General features: G+C 47.5%; 2 protein-coding genes across 3 annotated transcripts in view; both read right to left on the reverse strand.

Moving 5' to 3' along the window:
* LOC113131730 (spectrin beta chain, non-erythrocytic 1) overlaps nucleotides 1–11,889 on the reverse strand; it is a 73,574-nt gene extending 61,685 nt beyond the window's left edge. The window contains exon 1 of the mRNA XM_026309320.1: nucleotides 11,786–11,889. The gene's annotated coding sequence lies outside the window, so the exon portion shown is untranslated. The remainder of the gene's footprint in view (nucleotides 1–11,785) is intronic.
* A 4,309-nt stretch (nucleotides 11,890–16,198) lies between these two features.
* Nucleotides 16,199–21,484, reverse strand: LOC113131396 (acylphosphatase-2-like). 2 transcript variants are annotated; one of them, XM_026308569.2, is made up of 4 exons: nucleotides 21,300–21,484; nucleotides 20,985–21,001; nucleotides 20,523–20,632; nucleotides 16,199–16,765 (listed from the first exon to the last, which is right to left on the reverse strand). In XM_026308569.2, the coding sequence occupies exons 1-4, from the start codon at nucleotides 21,367–21,369 to the stop codon at nucleotides 16,651–16,653; spliced, it is 312 nt and encodes a 103-aa protein (XP_026164354.1). In that variant the 5' UTR covers nucleotides 21,370–21,484; the 3' UTR covers nucleotides 16,199–16,650. The 2 variants fall into 2 exon arrangements, with proteins under 2 accessions (XP_026164354.1, XP_026164353.1); XM_026308568.2 differs by having other exon boundaries at nucleotides 21,296–21,449.
* Nucleotides 21,485–22,603: the final 1,119 nt, after the last annotated feature.

Genomic DNA, 22,603 nt, shown 5'->3' on the forward strand with positions numbered 1-22,603 from the left:
ACAAAACACACCCGTGCTTTGAGTCACACTCTACAGAAACAAGGCTGACAGCATAAAAGCAGCACATCTCATTATCATGTCAGTTTCAACATGCAGAGTCTTATTACCGGGACTCTAATGTAAAGACTCAGGCTCAGGACGACCCAGTAGTCTCATAAACTGGGAGAGAGCGTTTCCTTCATACTGACCACACTCACTGAGAATGTGAGGACAATGTGGAAACAGGTGCTGATAGTAACAGATGCACAGCAGGATCCATGCTGCCGATATCCAGTGAGGGGGCGTGTGGGGGCGGCACGAGCGGGTTTAATGGAAGCTCTACTGGGAGCAGATAGCACACAGACCAGTACAGATCATTGTCACACCAGTGTCAGTCCACCAGCATAAACCAGAACACAACACAAGACCTCTCCCTAACGTCATCACAGCTCAGACTACATTACCCAGAACTCCTCACCTTTACAGTGGAGCCAAAGAGTTAAAGGATAGAAAATGTGAAGAAGAGGAGGATGAATTGCAGGAAGAAATAAATGCCAGAGGAAAGATGGCGGTGAAGGAATGAAGGGAGGAAGGAAAGGAAACGAGGGACCAGACGGCGCAAAGAGGAATGAAGCACTTGAGATAAATAGCAGCGGTCAAGAGGATTCTTTAGAAGTATTTCTGATCCGCCCGTCTCTCAGAGCAGGGCGAGTCTGTGCAGAGTTCATACTGAGACAGGATTTAATAAGGAGCTACAGGAGCCCCGACGGGACATTCTGGCTCCAAAACATAACGTCCCATCCTCTAAAGTGACGTTCCCACACCGGCACTGCAGGAACATCCAGTATTATGGAGGAAAACCCCTGTCATTACTCTGACACGCTCACAACACAGACTCTACGATCAGTGCACAACATGCGACAGCCACAACGAACGTGAAGGTATTGTCCCACAGGAAACAGCAGGACAGGTGGATGTGTCCATGGGAATCAGCAGTGAAACCAGAGGAGGAGCTGAATGTCTTCAGATGCAGAAGGTTCAGTGTTTACCAAGCAGGAACTAAAGCAGAGAGCCAACAGGCCGAGGCCAGTGCCGCTGCACAGGGCGGGGGTTCGGTCTCTGGAGATGGGATCTGTAGAGAACTGGTTGTTCCCAAACTCTCAGATAGAAGCAGAGGATCACAGAGAGGAGGGTGGGGCAGCTGGGAGAGATAGGGAGGAAGGTGGAGGAAGAGGAGCAGAGAATGTGGGAGAGAAGAAAGAGGTTTAAAAAGCCCTGCCATCCTTCTCTTCTGTTTATCCTGAGCCTCCTCTTGTTTTCCCTCCCATCTTTAACCTTTATCCTCCCTCTGGTCTGAAAACTCCAACCTGATCTCCTCCTCCTCCTCCTCCTCCTCCTCCTCCTCCTCCTCCTCCTCCTCCTCCTCCTCCTCCTCCTCCTCCTCCTCCTCCCTGCAGTCTTCAGCCATCATTTTCACCAACAGCCAGAGCTAATCTGATGCACACACCCTTCAGATGACCGTCTGAACAGCCTGCACAGTAACTCCGACACACACTGCACCCAGAACAATGAGAGACCTCCCACCTTGTCCCTTTGCTGCATCCTGCTTGTTTCCAACTGATCTACATTTATACGATGTCCTCATTCATGGCTGGACCTCACAGAATATTCTGTGTCCAAGTGCACAGCTCTATGGAAACTCTTCCACAAACAAAACAAACAAAAAACCCCAACCTGGACACCATGAGGACTGAAACCATGCACAATGATCAGCACTGGGTGCAATGCATCCTGGGTGTTGTAGGATTTTTCACCTCGGGAGCTTTTAGGACTAAGACGCCCCTGTTTCTGCAGCCACAGGGCATTAAGAACATTTTTACTGTTTGACACAAAGGCTGACACTGAGCACCTCTCTGGGTCCTTCCCTGTAACTGACTCCACATCCATTGCTGACTTTCACTGATGTTAATGGTCTCAGTGGAGTCTTAATCACTAGGATCAATACTGCCTCTCCCATATTACTGATTCATTTAATGCCCTGTCAGTCAGGAGAATGTAAATATTTAATTCAGACAGAATCATTCAATCAGCTCAGGTCTGCCGTGTGTTCAGACTAACCTCACATGGGAAACAAGCTGGACCAACAGTGGAGCTGGGAGGAAAAAGCTGAAGCGATCAGTCGATCAGCAAAAACAATATTCAGTGACTATTCTGATCAATCAATCTCAGTCGTGTTTCAAACTAAGAGAAGGAATTTTCTCTCAAATATTTTATCACAAACTGAATATAACAAGATGGACTTTTTGTTATTTACTACAGTTTGACATTTCAGTTCCTTACAGCCCAAAAGAAGAAAAACAACAGTAATAATAGTTTCCTACCAGTTACTGCCTTATTTTCAGCTCCAGCTTCAGGACTTGGCACCGTGTTCTCTCAGTATTCAAAGCTTTTTTAAATTGGATTTGATAAAAACAGCTGGACACCTGGAAAAGCATTTTCACTGCGAATAATCTTCAAAATATCTGCTCAACACTTCAGCTCAGAGCAGCTTCAGCCCAGAAATACCACAGACCGCCAAGCACCCCCTACACACACACACACACACACACACACACACAAAAACACTCGGCTCTTCACAGCCCAGATTGGAGGGTCGGCTGTGTCGTCATGGCGATCCATCCCATAACTCACCCTGGCCAGCTGCCAGATACTTTCCCTCTCTCCCTCCAGCGCACAATCCTGCCCGGCTCATGTCGCAGTGCATTGTGGGATGTCAGATCTAATCTATTGTACAGGATGTATGTGTGTGTGTGTGTGTGTGTGTGTGTGTGTGTGTGTGTGTGTGGATCCTGCTGATCGGAGCATTAACACATTCCTCAGCAGTGCAGGTTGAAGCCCACCTGTTGCCCTGACCCTCCTGTCTGTCTGCACAGACCTCGAAACAACAACAACAACAACAACCACCAGTGTTTATTTAAAAACACAGCTGGCTTCTAATTTATTATCTTTTGATGCAGGTTGTTCAGAAACGACTAAACACAGACTGGTTGCTGTTGGCAACAACATCATTTCCCTTATTGTTCACAGTGTGAAAAACTATTTTCCTCCCCTGTAACTGAATAAACTGGATAAATCCTTCTACCTTATTACTTAGCATGTTAGCATATTAGCATGTTTATCATTATGGCTGCAAGTCAGTTTGTTTGTTTGTTTGATTAATGAAACGTATAAGCTCTTATCTTATTAGCAACTAACTGGTTAAAGCTGATTTAGTTGTTTATATGAGGTTCTTATTTGATTTATCTTTAACAATGGAGCAGCAGGATGTTCAACAGTTTTCTTAAGGTTTGTGAATTGATGCTGAATCATTCACAGAATCTGATTGTTTGTGTATTTGTGTGTGTGTGTGTGTGTATGTGTGTGTGTTGTGGATCTTTATGCATTTGGTCAAGGACATGTTACCCCTCCCCTCCCTCCAGCCAATGTCATCAAACTCACCAGTGAGTATTTATGGGTAAGAAACACGCTGGTGTAAATCTCCTTAATACACACACACACACACACACACAGATGTACTGCAGTGTATGAAGTCATCAGGGGTTGTGTTACAGATGCGAGGGGTGGGGGTCAGTGATTTAAGCCTCGCCTGAAACGAGCAGCCAAAGTCAAATCAGCTGAAACTGGACGTGAACCTCCATGAATCGTCCTCAGAGATGAACAACGAGCCGTCACACAAATGTTCACGACGACAGAACCTGCTGTCAGACGACGCAGCTCTCCGACTGGAAACTGATAAATGAGACGCAGTTTGTCAAAGTCCAGAAATCTGAGAACACGCAACATTAAGGAAAGAGATAAAGACCAGGACACGGGCTTTAGACGGACCCACCCTGGAAAGTGTTTCTGTAATGACGACGCCCGCTGCCTGTTCCACCAAACGAGGAGGAAAGCAAGATGTTAAGACGCCCATGGACAATGGCGGCGGCGGCGGCGGCGGCGACCCCAACAATGTCAGGGTGTGAATTAACATCAGCAGCAGATAAGAACAGTGGAGAAACATCTGGAGGAGTAACGAACACTGGTTCAGCAGAGTGGGCAGTACAGTGAGTTATATCAGGGACACATCAGACTGAGCTGTGACGGGGGGTCAGGGGTCAAAGGCACCTCGACCCCGAAGCCGAATCAGAGTGAGCGACAATAAAACCCGAGACAGTTCACGTTTAGTTTAGGTCGGTAACGGACCGACAGTCTGCAGGTCTGCAGCCCTGAGGCGTGTTCCACTTTCAGCTAGTCCTTCATTTCCTCACATCGTCTGCTGTCGACCCCACCCTCGCTTCAGCAGCAACGCCTCAGGGTGCACACACACACACACACACACACACACACACACACACACATCGACTCCATTTAATTAAATTTCCATACGACCAGAGGCGCGTCTCTGTGACACATGTTGGCGTTGCTATGGCGTTGCACTCTTTGACCTAATGCCCCCCCCCCCAACCTGAACCCTGACAAAGTGTCACCACAACAGCATCAAACCAAAATCCATCAAATACAGAAGCACACGTGCACACACTGCGCTCACATTCCTGATAAATGAAATGTTCAGCTCGAGTTCTCCAGATGTGGCCACACTGCACACCAACATCTGGTGGGTGGGTGGGTGTATTTCCCATCTGAAGAAATTAAACACATGTGGACACTACGTCATGTTACTGTCACAGCCCATCACAGTATTAACTGGTCACACACGAAATATTTACTGATGTAACTTTCAGCTCTTGGATGCAGTATTTTTACTTTACTGCAGTACCAGTAGTACGACCAGTACTTTATATAGTGCTGTGTAGCTGACGTTACCTACCTAACTAACTAAAGTTATCAGATAAATGTAGAGCAGGGAAAAGTCCAAGGTTTGGCTCTGACATGTAGTGAAGTCCAAGGATGAAGTAGCACAACATGGAAATACTCATGTAAAGTACAAAGTCTGAGTACAAAGTAGATGAAAAAGGCTGATTAGCAGCAGCTCAACCTGCTGTGTGTTCAGATACAATCTGTCGGGACAGAAACCGACAAATCTGAGCAGAACGACTTTCTGGAAAGATGCAAATGGAAAAAGCTTCAGCTGCAAATTAGTACAGAGTTGTCATAAACACTATCACATGTTTTATTCATGAGGTATCAGGGCTGTGTAGCTGTGGGGGTTTTCTTCCTTGGATGGAAGACGACATGAACATAACGAGCTCAGTAGCTTTGGCTCCATAAAAAATAAATAAATAAATAAATCGGAATTAAAGGTGATTTCTGCAGCTCTGTGTGAAAGAAGAACAACAGCACGGGACATGTGGTTTCTGGTCTTTGACCCCTGCAAACACACGTACTTCTATCTTTGTGAGGACATTCCTTAGACCCCAACTTGACCTGAACCCCAAGAGCCAGTGTCAGCCCTCAAACAGTCTGATTAAAGCCCAAATTAAAACCCTGACACGTTCACATGCACTTTCTGAGAGTTGTCATTGATTCATTGGCTGTTGGTGGAACACGGATGAAGCTTGGACACCCTGCAGTTTGCTGAGGGTGATGCTCTGCTCTAACACACTTCTCTATATTTAGCTGAAGCTTGGCCACTGGGAAAAAAATCCTACACTCCTCCTCCAACCTCCTCTGTCGCACTGCTCCACTTCCTATCTGCTGGACACTTTCCTCCTCTTCCCTCCTTTCCGGGCAGCATATTTCAGCTCCTCCCTCCTTCATCTGTTCATCCCTCTGTACCTGCAGCTCCAGCCTCCCGTCACACTCAACACCTGAACACCTGAACACCTGATTCTGGCTCTCAACCCCGCGTTAACGTCAGTTTAACATTCTGTAAACGCAAACGTCAACATGAGCGAGAAACTTGGACCAAATATTACTGACTGAATGTAGACCCAGACCCAGACCCAGACCCAGACCAGCAGCTGCTAACTAACTGACCTCACAGGACTAACTGTTTGTATATGATTGCCCATGGACAGGTGACTGGGTGACACTGTGATGCTGCAGCTTGTAGAATATGAAAACCTAGAATTACCTATTTCATTGGGAGGCACTGACTCAGTTTCTGGACGCTGATCCTGACCCCCAAACTCTGCCAACACACAGTACGGATCAGGTATCTTTGCTGTTTCCCCCAAACTCTAAACCTGTGCGACAGGTGTGTCCTGGACCATTAGCGGACAGGACAATGACTGTGATCCCACAAACTGAGTGAGCAGCCTGCAGTGACTGAAGTAGGTCAATAATATGTGGACACATACTGGGTGAACTGGAGCACTGGTCTGTTTTCATTTCAACTGATTTGAGTCAGTTCATCTGGAAAAACATCTACAACTGTTCAAAAACGAAGAGAAGAAGAAAGAGTTGGAGACGAGAGTAGAAGGATGGATGGAAGGAGACAGGAAACGAGGAAAGAAAAAAGGGATTTTTCCTTCCTTCCAAACTAAAGTGAAAAGAGTCCAAGAGGAAAGGAAACAGGATAATGTGTCGAAACAAGAGAAGAAGAGAGCAGTAAAACCTTAAAACATGAGGAGAGGTGGAAGGAGATGAAAGACCAGTAGAGGAGTCAAGAAGGAGGTAGAGAGAAATAAAGGTCTGCAGCTGGAGGAGAAAAGGACGACAGAGACACTGAGGCCTGGCCTGGTTTCTGAAAATACAGCTCGCCGTCATAAAGGGCCAATACGCCACGTTCTCAGTTTTTCCTACAGTTTGTGTGCATCATTACAATTCACCTGTTAATCCCAATGGAGGTGTTGGAGGTTCGTCACCTACGTCTCATCACCCTGTGACACCCTGAGGACGTTTCTCAAGTCGTGTCATTTACGGAGGATAAATCTGAGGAGTCACAGGGTGATGTCAAAGAAAAACAGGCCATGACCTGTGATCCAGCTAAAAACATCACTAATAACTGAGTGTAAACACTGTTCACAACTCAACTTCACAGGGGACCTTTTGATGTGGGGTTCAAGGAGCAGCCTCAGTCTTAGACTGAATCTGGGATAAACCACCAGGCTTGTTAAATCATTTATATGAATCCGTCTCAGCGGCCGACACGTCGCAGCGTTTCTGCTGGTTAAAGTGTTTTTCCTGAGGCGACGGATGTTATTGTGCTGATGATTCTCTTGATCTCTGCAACATTCGGTCAGGTATATGAGGTATTTGTACTTTGGGTGTTTTATGACACTTTCTCATAATATTCAAGAGGCAAATCTTGTATTTCTGACTGCGCAACATCTGTCTGACAGATGGAGTTACATTCCCAGCCTGATCTCACCCCCAACACGTACAAACAACATGTCATGTCATCATGTTGCACGCAATGGAAACGTGATTTGGTAGCAAGATTTCACAGGTCAGGAAAACTACAAACACACAAACCAAAGGGACCAAACTCTTGGACGGGACGCAACCTTCACCCTGAGGGGACGCAACCTTCACCCTGAGGGGACGAGACACAACCTTCACCCTGAGGGGACGCAACCTTCACCCTGAGGGGACGAGACAACCTTCACCCTGAGGGGACGCAACCTTCACCCTGAGGGGACGAGACACAACCTTCACCCTGACGGGACGCAACCGGCTGGGTGCACAGCTGTCACCCTCAAGGGGACGCAACCTTCACCGTGAGGGGACGCAACCTTCACCGTGAGGGGACGGGACACAACCTTCACCCTGATGGGACGGGACACAACCTTCACCCTGATGGGACGGGACACAACCTTCACCCTGACGGGACGCAACCGGCTGGGTGCACAGCTGTCACCCTCAAGGGGACGCAACCTTCACCGTGAGGGGACGCAACCTTCACCGTGAGGGGACGGGACACAACCTTCACCCTGATGGGACGAGACACAACCTTCACCCTGATGGGACGGGACACAACCTTCACCCTGAGGGGACGGGACACAACCTTCACCCTGAGGGGACGAGACACAACCTTCACCCTGAGGGGATGCAACCTTCACCCTGAGGGGACGAGACACAACCTTCACCCTGAGGGGACGCAACCTTCACCCTGACGGACAAGACACAACCTTCACCCTGACGGGACGCAACCGGCTGGGTACACAGCTGTCACCCTCAAGGGGACGCAACCTTCACCGTGAGGGGACGCAACCTTCACCCTGAGGGGACGGGACACAACCTTCACCCTGATGGGACGGGACACAACCTTCACCCTGATGGGACGGGACACAACCTTCACCCTGATGGGACGGGACACAACCTTCACCCTGAGGGGACGCAACCTTCACCCTGAGGGGACGCAACCTTCACCCTGACGGGACAAGACACAACCTTCACCCTGACGGGACGCAACCGGCTGGGTACACAGCTGTCACCCTCAAGGGGACGCAACCTTCACCGTGAGGGGACGCAACCTTCACCCTGAGGGGACGGGACACAACCTTCACCCTGAGGGGACGGGACACAACCTTCACCCTGAGGGGACGGGACACAACCTTCACCCTGACGGGACGGGACACAACCTTCACCCTGACGGGACGGGACACAACCTTCACCCTGACGGGACGGGACACAACCTTCACCCTGAGGGGACGCAACTTTCACCCTGAGGGGACGAGACACAACCTTCACCCTGAGGGGACGCAACCTTCACCCTGACGGGACAAGACACAACCTTCACCCTGACGGGACGCAACCGGCTGGGTACACAGCTGTCACCCTCAAGGGGACGCAACCTTCACCCTGAGGGGACGGGACACAACCTTCACCCTGAGGGGACGGGACACAACCTTCACCCTGAGGGGACGGGACACAACCTTCACCCTGAGGGGACGGGACACAACCTTCACCCTGAGGGGACGGGACACAACCTTCACCCTGAGGGGACGGGACACAACCTTCACCCTGACGGGACGGGACACAACCTTCACCCTGACGGGACGGGAAACAACCGGCTGGGTACACGGCTGTCACCCTCAAGGGGACGCAACCTTCACCCTGACGGGACACAACCTGCCCTCTGGTCTCGGACAAAGACTGAACGTGACTGGGACTGAACTGTGTACACAGAGGTGGATCAAAGACACATGGCTGCAGCTGCCCCTCCCTGTCCCAGCAATAAACCACTGTCGCCGTCCTCTCCCTGCAGACACACACACCCACCACACACACACACAGTTTACTACACAGCCTGCACTAATGAATGCAGCGACACACACACACACGTGTTTACAGCAGCTCTGAGGTCCAGGGGGACAAAGACACAGTAAAAAACAGAATCACGCAAACAAAAGGAGGCGTGAAGAAGAGACAGACACATGAATGAGAAGTGAAAATGAAAGTAAAGATGCTGTGTAAACTACAGCAACAGGTTTTCCTTATTGATCCGTCTGCCCATTAATTTCTCCACTAATCAATTATTCATTTCAAAGTCAAACAACTTTCATTTATGACAAAGAAAAGCAGCAAATGTCTGACAATTATCAAAACGGATTTTTTTATTTCCATCGACTAATCGATTATTATGATTATTGGCTCTGAATAAAAAAGGCAAAATATCATCTAAACACAAGCAGCTGTTAGAGACTGGACTGGACTGAGGATCCATCTGATTTTAATAAAACTGAATCTGACAGTTCACTGCAGTTTTTCATGTTTTCCTGCCTGATGCTGTGGATTCAGACAGTTGAAGCTCATGACACCAGATTTACCTTCAGTCTTTTAACTGTTTTAATTGTTTTTATCTTTGCTGCAGATTTTTAATCACTTTAGAAAAATGTATATTTGACTTCATGACTCTGCAGAATAATCAGCTCAAACCTAGAGTCCTCCGTGTTTTTCCTTCCTCTCGTGCAGGGAGCAGAAAACACATCGGGACCAGCTGACTTTAATATCGGCCTGGTATTAAAACAAAAGCTCAGACCGTGCCTGTTCCCTGAGAGGCTGCAGCAGAGCCGAGCCAAACCTGCATCATCCCACCGCCTCCACCTCCGCCGAGGCATTAGTGAAGGCAAGAAAAGCCAAAAATGCTCCCAGAAGCCCAGTTCATGATTCCTGCAGGAGCATCGATCCACTTAAAGCGTCCCTGTAGAACATTCATGAGCCAAACACCTGAGCCTGCTGACGAACCAGATAAAGAACCAAGCAGCAACAGGTCTGGATGTAAAGCTCGTTAAAGACCAAAGTACAGTATTTTTTGTGTTTCTCCAAACAAAAACCACATTTCCCATAAACACAACTACTTCCTGTCCTCGCTCCCATTTCGTTTATAGAGGCTGTAAAAACAAGCAGCAGGTCCAAACGTTAGAGAGAGCTTTGTGTTTGCTGCAGGAAGGATTACGTAGGAGCAACGACGTGGGAAACTTTCCTCAACAACATCCAAAGGCAAACAAAACGGATTTATAGTCCAACAGCTGCTTGACCCTGCAGGTTGAGGCTTCGTAGAGACTGAAACACAGAGCACTGTTCTTCATTTAAACACAACGCTGACTGTATTTGTGAAACTTCAATAAAAAGAGAAAAGCACAATGTGTTTCCAGGTGAGCCAGGGACAGGTAAGGTCTGTCGCTGTGTTTAAAAACCCTTTAAACCTGGACGCCGCAGTCCTAGGGGTCCTCTACGAACAGAAACACTCGGACCTCAGACCTGCCTGTGGGTGCCGGTGATAAAATCCAACACCCTCACTGGGAAGTAAAAAAAGATCTTTACATTAAACTTTGTTGTTCGACACCAACTGGTGGTTAAAGCAGCAGCAGCAGTGCATCATGGGAACAGTCGACACCTCCCTGAGACATTCGAAAGGCTCCAGTCAACAAGTGGCCAAATGTTTCCCAGTTACTGCATCAAAGAGGAGGTGGGGAGGACGGGAGGCGGCCGGGGGAGGAAGGGGGCAGAGATAAGGAGAAGGAACTGTGTGAGGAGAGAAGGGAAGGGAGGAGGAAGGAAAAGGACAGAAAAGAGGGTGGAAGGAAACCAGAGGAGGAAGACGAGGAGGAGGAAGGAGAGAGCAGGAGGGAGGAGGAGGCAAAGCAGCAGTCCAGTATCTGATTACATAATCACTCCACAGGATTTGAAACTGGGTCTGCGCAAAAAGGAGCCTCACAACAGCAGCAGTCACCCACAATCCTCCTGTTTTTACCTCCACACAACAGCTAAAAATACATTTCCCATCTGCCAATTCGCCCAGAGTTCACACCTCATGAAATTTGCTTTTAATTCAGCAAAAGTCTCAAATTAACTGAAGATTTCCCAAAGAGGAAATGGGTCGTTGTTGTTATTCTTCATGGGGAAGGTCAGTGCAGGAACATCAGAGCAAGAGCTGTGGGAATATTCTGGTGCTTCTGGGGCTGAGGTCAGCAGAGGCGACCACGCCTGCAGCACCACCACCCTCATCCTCCTCCTCCTCCTCCACCAGGGAGAAGGCAAACATCCCTCCATCACTTGGAGATAAACGGAGCTGCGGAGTTCAGGGCACCACCACCAGCAGCAGCAGCAGCAGCAGCTCTGCGCCCTGAAGCCAACACTCACAGCCGGGAGAGGAGCTCGCTGCCCGGCCCGTCGCTGCGCCACAACTCGCCGACGCAGCCGACGACGCGGCCGCTTCCGTTGAACAGTTCACCCGAAACAGAGCCTGTGCCCCGGAGGGAAGGGGCGCACACCCCGCAACACACACGCACACGCAGCTATCGTGATTGTGCACGCTTCTTCCCCACCCGCGGGTACAATGAAACGCATCCGTGCAAAAGCTGGAAAAAATGAAACAAACAGACCCGCCCGGCTCGGTTCGGTCCGGGTGCGCACTCACCTGAAGGCCGACAGAAGCGCAGTGGAGTCCCGCTCGGAGCGAAGGACGGAGACACGGACTAGTGAGAGCTCGGAGCAAACACGGCGCAGGAGCAGAGAGTCCTCAAATCCTCTTCCTTCCCCCCGCCCTCCCCGCGCTCCAGCCCCGACTGCAGCGCTCGGTGCGCTCGGTTCAAGCGCCCCGCAGCACCGGCGGGGCGGCGCTAGAGCCTGCGCAGTCATGCATACAATATCCCCGCCCCTGCTACAGAGGACCATGGCCCCCACATTGAAAGAGACCCTGCAGATACAAGAGGACCCGCTCCATGCAGGGCCCCAGGTCAGTCAAGGACCAGTGGCTGCATGTGGGCAGGGAAACTACCTGTTGTCAGAAACATATAAAGAATAAAAATATTTTAAAAACATGACGTCACATTTAATTTACAACTGAAGCAGGTATTGACAGAAGTCTCATTGGAAACTGATTTATTTGACCTCTATTAAAATATATTTCAGTGTCTAATCAATACACAATACAGCAGCAACACAACGTGCTGAAATATGACTGAACATCAAACCTACCTGATTAATCATCATCATCAATAAAATTATAGTTATTATTGCACAACAAAGCAAACATTTATCACTAAACAGCTTTGTATTGATTGTATTGTATTGATTTGTCTTATTACATATTAATATTCATCCTGTTCTTTTTAATATTTAATGCTTTTCTTTACATACTTTTCACAAACGTGTGTTTCTTCTGTGTTGATGGTGAAATAATGAGACCAGTCATATAGTCCAGCCTGTGTGTTTATGACCCCGGTGGAAAAATAAACCTTCATCATTCCTCTTTACACGAACCAGGAAAATAAAAGTGACATCGCATTTTTAAGGTTCATCTGTACCGCTGGAGTGTCTCCGCCCCTCCGGGCTGCGGTGGGGAAGGTAATGAAGCGCACCCAGCTCCCAACTTGTGTGTGAGAGGCGGAGAAGCAGGGAGCAGGAGGAGGAGCATGAGGAGGAGGAGAGTCTGCAGAGACTGAGTGATGCCAAACAGCTCAAGCTCTGAAAAGTTAGAGACGCAAATATGAAAATACAAAACTCAGTGCTGGGAAAATCCTGCAGGCTGTGAACACACCCTGACACATCCTGCAACCAGATGTGGGAGAAGTTACTTCAAAGTAAAAGTACCACTATGTGAGTATCCTTACTCTTAACCTACTTCTATTTCTTTCTACATGTGTTTCTTTTTTATTTTTCTCCACATGTGCCAACATACTTTAATAACTGATGAGACTAAAAGTCCTGCAGTTAATGAAGCAGCCGAGCGATTCAATCCTGCTTCAGCTCCTGAAGCTGAACCTGGTCGTCTTGCAGCGACGACAGTGGAAACAGAGGAAACACCGTCAGCACCGCCAGTGTGTGTGTGTGTGTGTGTGTGTGTGTGTGTGTTCATGACCTGAAAACAAGGCCGACCAGTGAGAAGCTGATGAAACGCAAGGGGAGGAATGATGGTGTGTGTGTGTGTGTGTGTGTGTGTCAGGATCTGAAGGACATCCAACTGTCCTCACATGCAGTGCAGCAGTGTGTGTGTGTGTTTGTGTCAGAGTGTGATCTGGCCTTGAAGGTTTTTTTGGGGGTGCTGCTCAGTGTGTGTGTGTGTGTGTGTGTGTGTGTGTGTGTGTGTGTGTGTGTGTGTGTGTGTGCGTAGAGGATTATCACTCAGACACCAGACACCATGCAGAAATGTCCAACACACAGCAGCCATGTTTGTTTAGAAGTAGTGTCCACTGAGGAAAAGGTCAGAGGTCACACAGAGAATTCCCATCATGCAGCAGCTTCGACCTGCTGATCTTCACCTTCTACCATCACACTCATCACATGGTGATGACTCCAAACTATATGTGGTGTCACTGCCTTTAAAGCAGCAGGTCACCGTGGACCGACTGAGCCGGTTCTCCGTAGAACTGAGCAGAGAAGAAAAGAACAACAGATGCTTGTTTGTGTTAAATGTCAACGGTTCATTGGAGTCGGCTTCGACACGTTGCCTGGCAACAGCTGGCTGTCAGCGCCCACTCAGGTGTGAATAACGTGACGGGTACGGCTACCTGCGTGGGCAGTGAACGCACCGGCCAGGGGAGGAAGGGAAGGAAGGAAGAAAGGAGGAAAGAGGAGGACTGGAGGAAGAGGACACCAACTTTTCTCTTCTTCTTGTATCTTTCACACAAACATTTCCAGACAGTGGCGTTGCCATGGTGACCACTACAGGATGCCAAACTGGTTGCCAGGCGAGGAAGAGGAGGAAGAAGAGGTCAAGGCCGGTGGATTTTTTCCAGCTTCTCTGCAGTGAGTGAAGTGTGTGGGTGACGCCAGGATGAGTGTGGGGGAGGCTGCGTTTTTATTGGCCGAGCAAAAGACGAACAAACATCAGACAGAACTGTTTTAGTTTGGTTTGATGGGGGCTGCCCACAATGCACCTCTCTTCTCCTCTCCTCTCCTTCTCTCTTCTCTCCTCTCCTTATCTCTTCTCTTCTCCTCTTCTCTTCTCTTCTCTTCTCTTCTCTTCTCTTCTCTTCTCCTCTCCTCCTCCCTTCTTCTCCCCTCCCCTCTCCTCTCCTCTCCTCCTCTCCTCTCCTTCTCTCTTCTCTTCTCTCCTCTCCTTATCTCTTCTCTTCTCCTCTTCTCTTCTCTTCTCCTCTCCTCCTCCCTTCTTCTCCCCTCCCCTCTCCTCTCCTCTCCTCTTCTCCTCTCCTCCTCCCCTCCACTTCACTCCACTCCCCTCCCCTCCCCATTCTCCCCCCTCCTTCCCTCTTCGCTCTCCTCCCCTCACCTCTCCCCCCTCCCCTCCTCTCCTGTCCTTCCCTTCCCTTCTCTCCTCTCCTCTCTTTATTTTATCTCCTCTCCTCCCCTCTCCTCTCCTCACTCAGCCCAACCGGTCCAGGCAGTGGTCGCCCAAACTGAGTCTGGTTCTGCTGAGGTTTCTCAAAGGGAGTTTTTCCTGTCCACTGACAGGTGAAGGTACGATGCAGGTTGGCTCTGTAACCCATTGTGCCATAACAAGAAGGTCAGGGGGTCCCTGGACCAGGGTCAGTATTTCTAGTTTTAAAGTCGCTGATTTTGAAGACACAAAGAAACAACAAAGACAGAAATGACCATGAAAATACACAAACTGATCACAAACAGACACAAGAGGCTCACAACAACCACAGAGACATGCAAAATGTCTAAACAAGACACACACTGAGACAAAACCAACCACAAAGACCAAAGTGACCAAAAAGAAAAGACCACGAAGAGACAGAGAAGCAGAACAAAGACGTTTGTGTCCTTCTCAGTCCACTATGATAATTTTGAAGGATGGAGTTTGTTTGTTAAACTGTGTTCTGTCATATACAGATTGTGTTAGTGGATGTCTGAACATTTTCCCCTTCATGAAGGAGGATTCACTGCAGGACTGTTGGATTAGACTGATTCACTCTGATACAGATGTTCCTAATAAACCGGCTGGGTCCGACCCAGGGGTTCCTGATAAGCCGACTGACTCTGACACAGGGGTTCCTAATAAACCGACTGGGTCCGACCCAGGGGTTCCTGATAAACCGACTGGGTCTGACCCAGGGGTTCCTGATAAGCCGACTGACTCTGACACAGGGGTTCCTAATAAACCGACTGGGTCCGACCCAGGGGTTCCTGATAAACCGGCTGGGTCTGACCCAGGGGTTCCTGATAAGCCGACTGACTCTGACCCAGCGGTTCCTAACAAACTGATCCCTGATACATTCACTTGTTACAGAATAAAAGGGAGAAAGTTGCTTGTTGTTTGGTCTTTTCACCACCTCATTGCATTACACACACACACACACTCAGTGGCTGAGGGGTCAGCAGTGAGTCCATCCAGTGTGTGTGTGTGTGTGTGTGTGTGTGCTACTGTGTTATATAAGTGTGTCATTACGATAAGATCCTCTCCAAACACACGCTAACACCTCCTCCTCCTCCTCCATTGTCCCGATTTCATGTGTGAGTCATGTCTCGGGGCATGTTGCCATGACGACCAGGCGCCGGCTACCGAGACTTTATCCGGGGAGAGTTGGTCTCTAAGCACCGGTACACACTGCAGGAGCTCACCCTCAGTCTGGTTTTACATTTAAAGGAAGCAGCCGGTGGTTTTTTAAATCTAAGAGCAGATTTCAGGACTGTTTGTGTTGCAGGGGGCTCTGGTCCTGCTGAGTCAGGGACCAGGGATTCTCTCGCTGTGATTTAATTGGATACGCAGCAGGTAATCGGGGTCAGGTGACTTGCTGTTATGTAACGACATCAACCCTGGGTGTGTTTGTTTGCATCACACAGTGGCAGGGAATCCAACCAACAACCTGCTGGGTTTCATGTGCAATAAGAGAAAAGATCTGACAGGTGGAACTGTCTGAAACCAAGACACCATGAAGCACAGCTTTAATGCCAGAGAACATAGTGCAGTACCTGCATCTAACTCTCAGCAGGAAAGTCATTAGGTATAGTTCTCCAAAAGGTCTTCCAAGTAGGGACCCCAGGACATTTTCCTACAGAACAAAGATGTTCTTCTTCAATAGAACCTAAACACAGAGAGGGTCTAAAGACTTTGTTCAAAAAAACAACTCAAATATCAGCCAACTGTTTATGTCTGTAGCTAACACAACATGCTCAGCCTGAGGAAACAGAACTTTCTCTTCACTGATCTCAAACGTGAGTCGTCCTACAAGCAAACACCTGATACGTCCGTCGGCGGCTTCAGTCATAGATTTCACAGGAGCGAGGACATGAAGCCTAAACTCAAATCAAACAGCCGAAGCAGGTCAAAGTGTTTTCATCGCAGAGCAGCTAATCAGGGTACGTTTGGTTTGTTGGTCAGAAACGAGTCTTGAAGCCAGACAGCTCCAGCTTGTCGATGGTTCTCTGGTTGGTGAAGGAGGCTCTGGTGATCCGACTGGACGGACTTCCTTCTTTACTCAGCCACACCTTCCTGTGGAGGACACAGACGGGAAGGATAAAAACAGTAGAAATTCAGTTTGGGTGGACACTCCGTATGGGAGCGATGGTTTTAGACCCTGGTGAAGACACAGGATATGGTCTGTAACATATGGACATTCACAAAGACAAAAGTCTCTGAAGGGGAGTGGGCAGATACTGTGTGAGATGGATTAGAGCTAAAAATTATTACTTAACTTAGTTAAAAAAGACCACATGGGTATTTACTGCATATTAATATCATTCATCTTGACTTCCACTTCCTTCAAGATCTCATTATCTCTGGTGTCCCTGCATTAGAAACCAGAAGAAAAAAGAGGCTGCAGAACTTCATTCAGGATCCTGCTGTTTTTAAGTTTCCTTCAGTGTCACAGTGATCCAGTGATGGTTGTCTGTGCATCCATGGGTTCACTGCAAACAGCAGCTGGTCACAGCTAATTCGGCCTCTTTTAATCAGAGCAATTTGCCAAATAAAAACCACAGGCTCAAAATGGGGCATTACATCACATCTGATGAGCTTTTATAGGCTCTTGCTTCCCTGATGGTTTTATTTCTTTCATATCAAGGTAATAATCCCCAAACAGGTCTATATGATGGTGTTAACATGTTTCCAAGAAAGCTAAAATATTTTTGACTTCTTCCATTTGCACACAAAAATCAGACTTCACACAAAAAAAATCAAATTCATTCGATTTTAAATCCGAAACTCTGAACAGGATCTAAATGACCAGAAAAACAGCCAATATAATAACTAGTATTATAGTAACTGAGCGGCAAACACCCCCAACAAACAGCCCAGATACGTGCACGTTACAGAGCAAACACAGACTGATGTAGCTGTCATTCCTCAATAATCACAGTCAATGAGGGCTCAGACCAGCATCTGGACATCCAGTGGCATGATGGGAAAACACATGCATTCCTTCTGCAGCTATATTTAACCCTGAGAGTCTGCAGCAGAAACAGCGTCTGTGGCCGTCTGATGATTCTGGTGTGTGTGTGTGTAGATTACAGGAGATTTCAGGGGATCAGGGTCACAGCCACACAACTGCACTGAGCGAGTGAGGAAGAAATAATAGGGTGGTGGAGAGAGAGAGAGAGAGAGAGAGAGAGAGAGAGCTGCCCTACTTATTAGTTTTTGGCAAAAAAAACTTCATGGACAGTCGACCACTACTCTACTGTACACACACACACACACACACACACACACACACACACACACCCACAGCTTAGTGTTAAGTCTCCAGCAGCTGGATGTTTGTTGTTCTCTAATCTGTTGCTATTTTCTACTGATACTTTTTTATTAAAGCGCCTGTTTTCCACATTTCCACTTCCCAGAGCTCAGTTATCTCTTCCAGCACATTAGTATATTAGTTATTGTTACATCACTACCTGCACTGCAAAGTCTATATGAAGAGAACTATAAGAAGAACCCACGTTGTAAAACACTGGAATTGTCCTTGAACTAGAACAATCTCAGGGATTAGTCTTATATCTATATAGGAGGCTGAGGAGGCTGTTATCATCCATTCATTTCATGAACCCAGTGCCCTGCTCTCTGACGGTTCAGGAGGCTGACAGTGTCCGGTCTGTGGAGCATTTCATTACTCAGAGAGGTAGGCCCATGCTTAAAAGGTCTAAGGAGAGAGACCTGGATCTGTAACTTTATACATTCAGGTTTGTATCTGTAAACTAGTGACAAATATGAAGAGTGGAGCCTTTTTGAACCCTTCACTCGGTTACAGCTGCACACCTGAGGCCAAAACCGTGGACTTTATGGATCAGCAACATCTGGAGGCCTTGAAACACGATACGTCTCGAGTGTGCATCAACAGGCCAGACTGAGATTTGAGAGATTTTTGAAAACTCTCTAAATCAGGCTGTAAATCAAAACTCCCTTCAGTGTCAGACACTAGTCTCATCCATTCATCTCTTCCCTTTTTCCACCTTTCTTTTCATCTTTTCTCTTTCCATGCTTCACACCACCACCTGTTTCATTTGTGTTTTTCATTTTTTAAGCTGCCACCCATTCACCTCCCACCACCAGCTCCCTTCTCTTTCCATCTCTCTCCTTCCTCATCTCCTTTCTCCTTTCCTGCCTCTTTTATCCGCCTGTTCCTCTGTCCTCCCGCCCTCGACCCAGAGGAACAGCTGCTTCCTGTTTCCCAGGCCCCGCAGGAAGTGAGGTCGTGGTGAAAGTGGAGTCGCGAGTGAGAGTGGAAGCGATAGAATGGACGGAAATAGTAGAGTGTGTGTTTTAATCCCCTCAATCAAAGTGAGTGTGTGTATAAAAGTCACCGCGAGGTCACAGATGATTTATCGGCTAATTAACCGAACCACAACACAAAGAATCTCTCGTGTCTCTCCCTGGATCCAAATGTAATCAAGTCCAAGTCCAGACCTGGGTGGGATGTACTCAACGAGACCAATTTGGTTCTACTCTAAACAACACGCACAGTCGACACGTGAAGCATGAGGCCAGTGCTTTTCTCTTTTTGGCTGTTTGCTGCGTTAGTGTCATGCTCCAGGTTTTTCACGTCTGAATTGTCTGGAACAACGTGCGTAGGAGCTGCAGGTCCCCGGAGGCGCTGATGTCATCGAAATGAGACATCCACACCCCGGTGACATCACTCCCGCCGGACAGAGAGGCTGTCAAAACAAACGGAGCGGCGACGTCAGTTTCGTGATGGATTCTTGGCGATTAGCAGGATGAGACGGAAAGAGGGCGGGAGGAGGTGCACACCGGGTCTGAGGGGTCTGAGATGGACGAGATGTGTCAGTGGTGGGCCTGAACAGAAACTCTGGGGTAAATCCAAGATGATACAAATAATAGAGATTTATATTAGAATATTATATTTACACATTTCTGTCTTCACAGTTTCGATGGGACCCAGTGTTTGTGTTCTGACGTGCACTGAAACAAACACTGGTTTAGGGGACGGTGCAGGAAAAGCTTGTGTGCCGACAGAAAATGTTTGGATTAAGTCATTCTTTAAACATCTGCTTTCACTTTCTCAAATGTGAAACTTCAGAAAACCGTGAAAACAAAATTCCCAAGAAACCTGTCGTCAAATGTCTTGTCCTGTTGGGTCTGAGCAACGTTTCCAAACAAAAGATATTAGATTTACAGTTTTAGTAACTTTAGGACTGTTTGTAAAAATCTATTTGTCTTTTGTCTCATTTGTGCCGGTCAGCAAAATGTGCTCAGGTGATTCAGTTGGTATTAAAATGTTTTGTTTCTCTCACTGTCCTGGCTGCGGCCAAATCTCACCTGATGGAGGACTAAGTGGTTCAAAGTCAAGGGGGTGTCAGAAAACTGAACTGAAGCTGTGAAGGTAACGTGCACCACCTAGTGGCTGAAATCCAGTAACACCACCTCACTCTCTCAGCACACGGTAAATCAGGGGCGTCCAATCCTGGTCCTCCAGTCCTCTGTCCTGCTTGTTTCCCCACTATCCCTGCCCTACCCACTGCTCATTACCTGGACCAGGTGTGTTCAGCCAATCAGAAGCTGGGGGATACCACTTCACTTTGTCTTCCCTCACTCCCACCCTCTTCTGAGATGGTATCTTCCAGATTCTAATGGACTGAACAGACCTGATCCAGGTAATCAGCAGTGGGTATAGCAGGGATAGTTGGAAAACAAGTAGGACAGTGGCCCTCGAGGACCAGGACTGGACACCCCTGCTTTAAATGAATAATCCTGCAGTAAACCAGATGGTATATGTGAGTTTTTAAAGGTGTGTACTCACATCTCCTCCACCATGTCAGCAGGACCCTGGACCTGTCCCACCACTGTCCCGCCGTAGGTGTTCTTCACCCAGCCGACCAGCCCGAGCCGCAGGCCCTCCCTCTCTGTGTACTGCAGGGAGGCCAGGAAGGGGTTAATACTGTACACACCTGTACAGGAAGTTTTCTTTACATCACAAAACAAAGAAATATCAGAAAAATCACTGAACTTTTCCTCTAAGCAGCAGAAGCACAAGCAGTGTCCTGATCTGGCTGCTGCTTTTTGTTGGTTTGGCTCTTAGTGTGTTCACGTCCTGTGTGTGAGTGTGTGTGTGTGTGTAAACTGGCTTCTCTCAACATAGAAATATAATCATCACCATCATCCACAGAACCAATAATGTGAAGGAAAACCACCAGAATCTGTGCGTCACTAACTAAACTAACTAAACTAAACAGACAAGAAACATGATGAGAGAGAAACTCACCATTCTGAAACAAACTCCTGTCAGCATCCAGAGAAGAGAAAACATGAGTCAGAAGAGGCAGGAAGAAGAGTAAAGATTCAGCCAAACAGCAGGTTTCTAAATGCATTTAGCTCTTTGTGTTTCTTATTGCCCCTGTCTGAAGTAATGAGAAGCATAATGCCCACCCCCTGAGGCTGCAGACAGCTCCTCCTGCAGCAGCAGAGCTGTGCTCGTTCCTAAATTAAGCAGCACGGATCATTTTACAGCCTGCGATCACACAGCGCAGCAGAAAGGAGACAAAGAAGAAGAAGAATGAGGAGAGTTAAACATACAAACCCTGAACGTAACCGAAGATCTCAAAGTCCACCGACACCAGTTTGCTTCCTGCTGGTTGGTCTGCAGACATGCTGAAGCAGAGACTGTATCAGAGCAGGGTGAGTGCAGCCCTGGGTCCTCTGCTGTGTCTGCACCAGTTTTTAAAGGGGAATCTCACCAGCAGTTCCAGGGAAAGACCAGTGTGTGCTCGTGGTCTTTGTAGTCCATTAAAACTACATCTATGACCCAACAGATATCAGTGTTCCCTTGTTCAATGTTTCCTACATGTACCAGCATGCACCACTGCTTCCAGCTGAGTCTGAATGGTTATAAATAGACACACTGAATAGCCATGTACTAGACTTAATGACTATACTGAGGTATTTGTACTATAAAAGAGTGGTATAGTACAAAATGTTGTGCTACTTCATCCTTGGACTTCACTACATGTCAGAGTGAAACCTTGGACTTTTCCTGCTCTACATTTATCTGATAACTTTAGTTCCTTTTCAGAATCAGATGGATCCAACAAAATACAGACTGATCATCAAACTTTATTGATCCCTGGGGGGAAATTCACAAGATACCCAGCAGTATTCAGAACACAATGACTACTTTTACTTCAAGTACATTAGGATGATGGTACTTTCGGACTTTTACTGGACCAGAGGAGCTTTAATACTTTCGTACTTCTAGTTACTGCAGTAAAAGACGATCACACAAGGTACAAACCTGGAGCATCTAACCAGCTGAACCAGAAACATGTCAGTGTCTGATGTGTCCACTAGATGTCAGGCAGAGCTCACTGAATCTGCAGTGACACACACACACACACACACACACACACACACGTTGAGAGGACGTCAGTATTAGACCTATACATTGAGGACAGTTTGGACATTTTCCACCCATGTCTCCAATCATGAACTTAATTGATGTTTAATGTGTGAACTAATGCAGGACGTGTCGTGGACTCTGATCACTGTGGATTCTGTGATTGTTCTTTAGTAGATCATCAGTTAATAAATTCCAACTTTTGCATGTTAACGTTGACGGTAAACAGATTTTTATGAAGTGTTGACGTCTTGTTCCGTCCTCACCTGTCCATAGATGTGTGTGTCTTCAGAGGTAAATTTGGTTTAGTTGATATTCAGTCTGTTTGCACATCATCCCACTTCTCTCAGCCCTTTGCCAACATTATGCAGACAGGATGTCTCATTGCTGGTTTTGCATTATGGTAAGAAAAACTGCTGTTTGTAACATGATGTACATGATGCACAACTTGCTTCAGTCATAAATATCCAAATCAAAAATCACATTTTCAT

This window comes from Mastacembelus armatus, chromosome 15 (assembly GCF_900324485.2).
Source record: "Mastacembelus armatus chromosome 15, fMasArm1.2, whole genome shotgun sequence".
Taxonomy (NCBI): Eukaryota; Metazoa; Chordata; class Actinopteri; order Synbranchiformes; family Mastacembelidae; genus Mastacembelus; species Mastacembelus armatus.

Bases quoted from the DNA above. Each gene is read 5' to 3' on its own strand.
- LOC113131396 (XM_026308569.2), bottom strand. From the start codon at position 21,369: ATGTCTGCAGACCAACCAGCAGGAAGCAAACTGGTGTCGGTGGACTTT. The intron at 16,766-20,522 runs GTGAGTACACAC...TGTCCTCCACAG, and splicing joins GCTGACATGGTGGAGGAGAT to GAAGGTGTGGCTGAGTAAAG.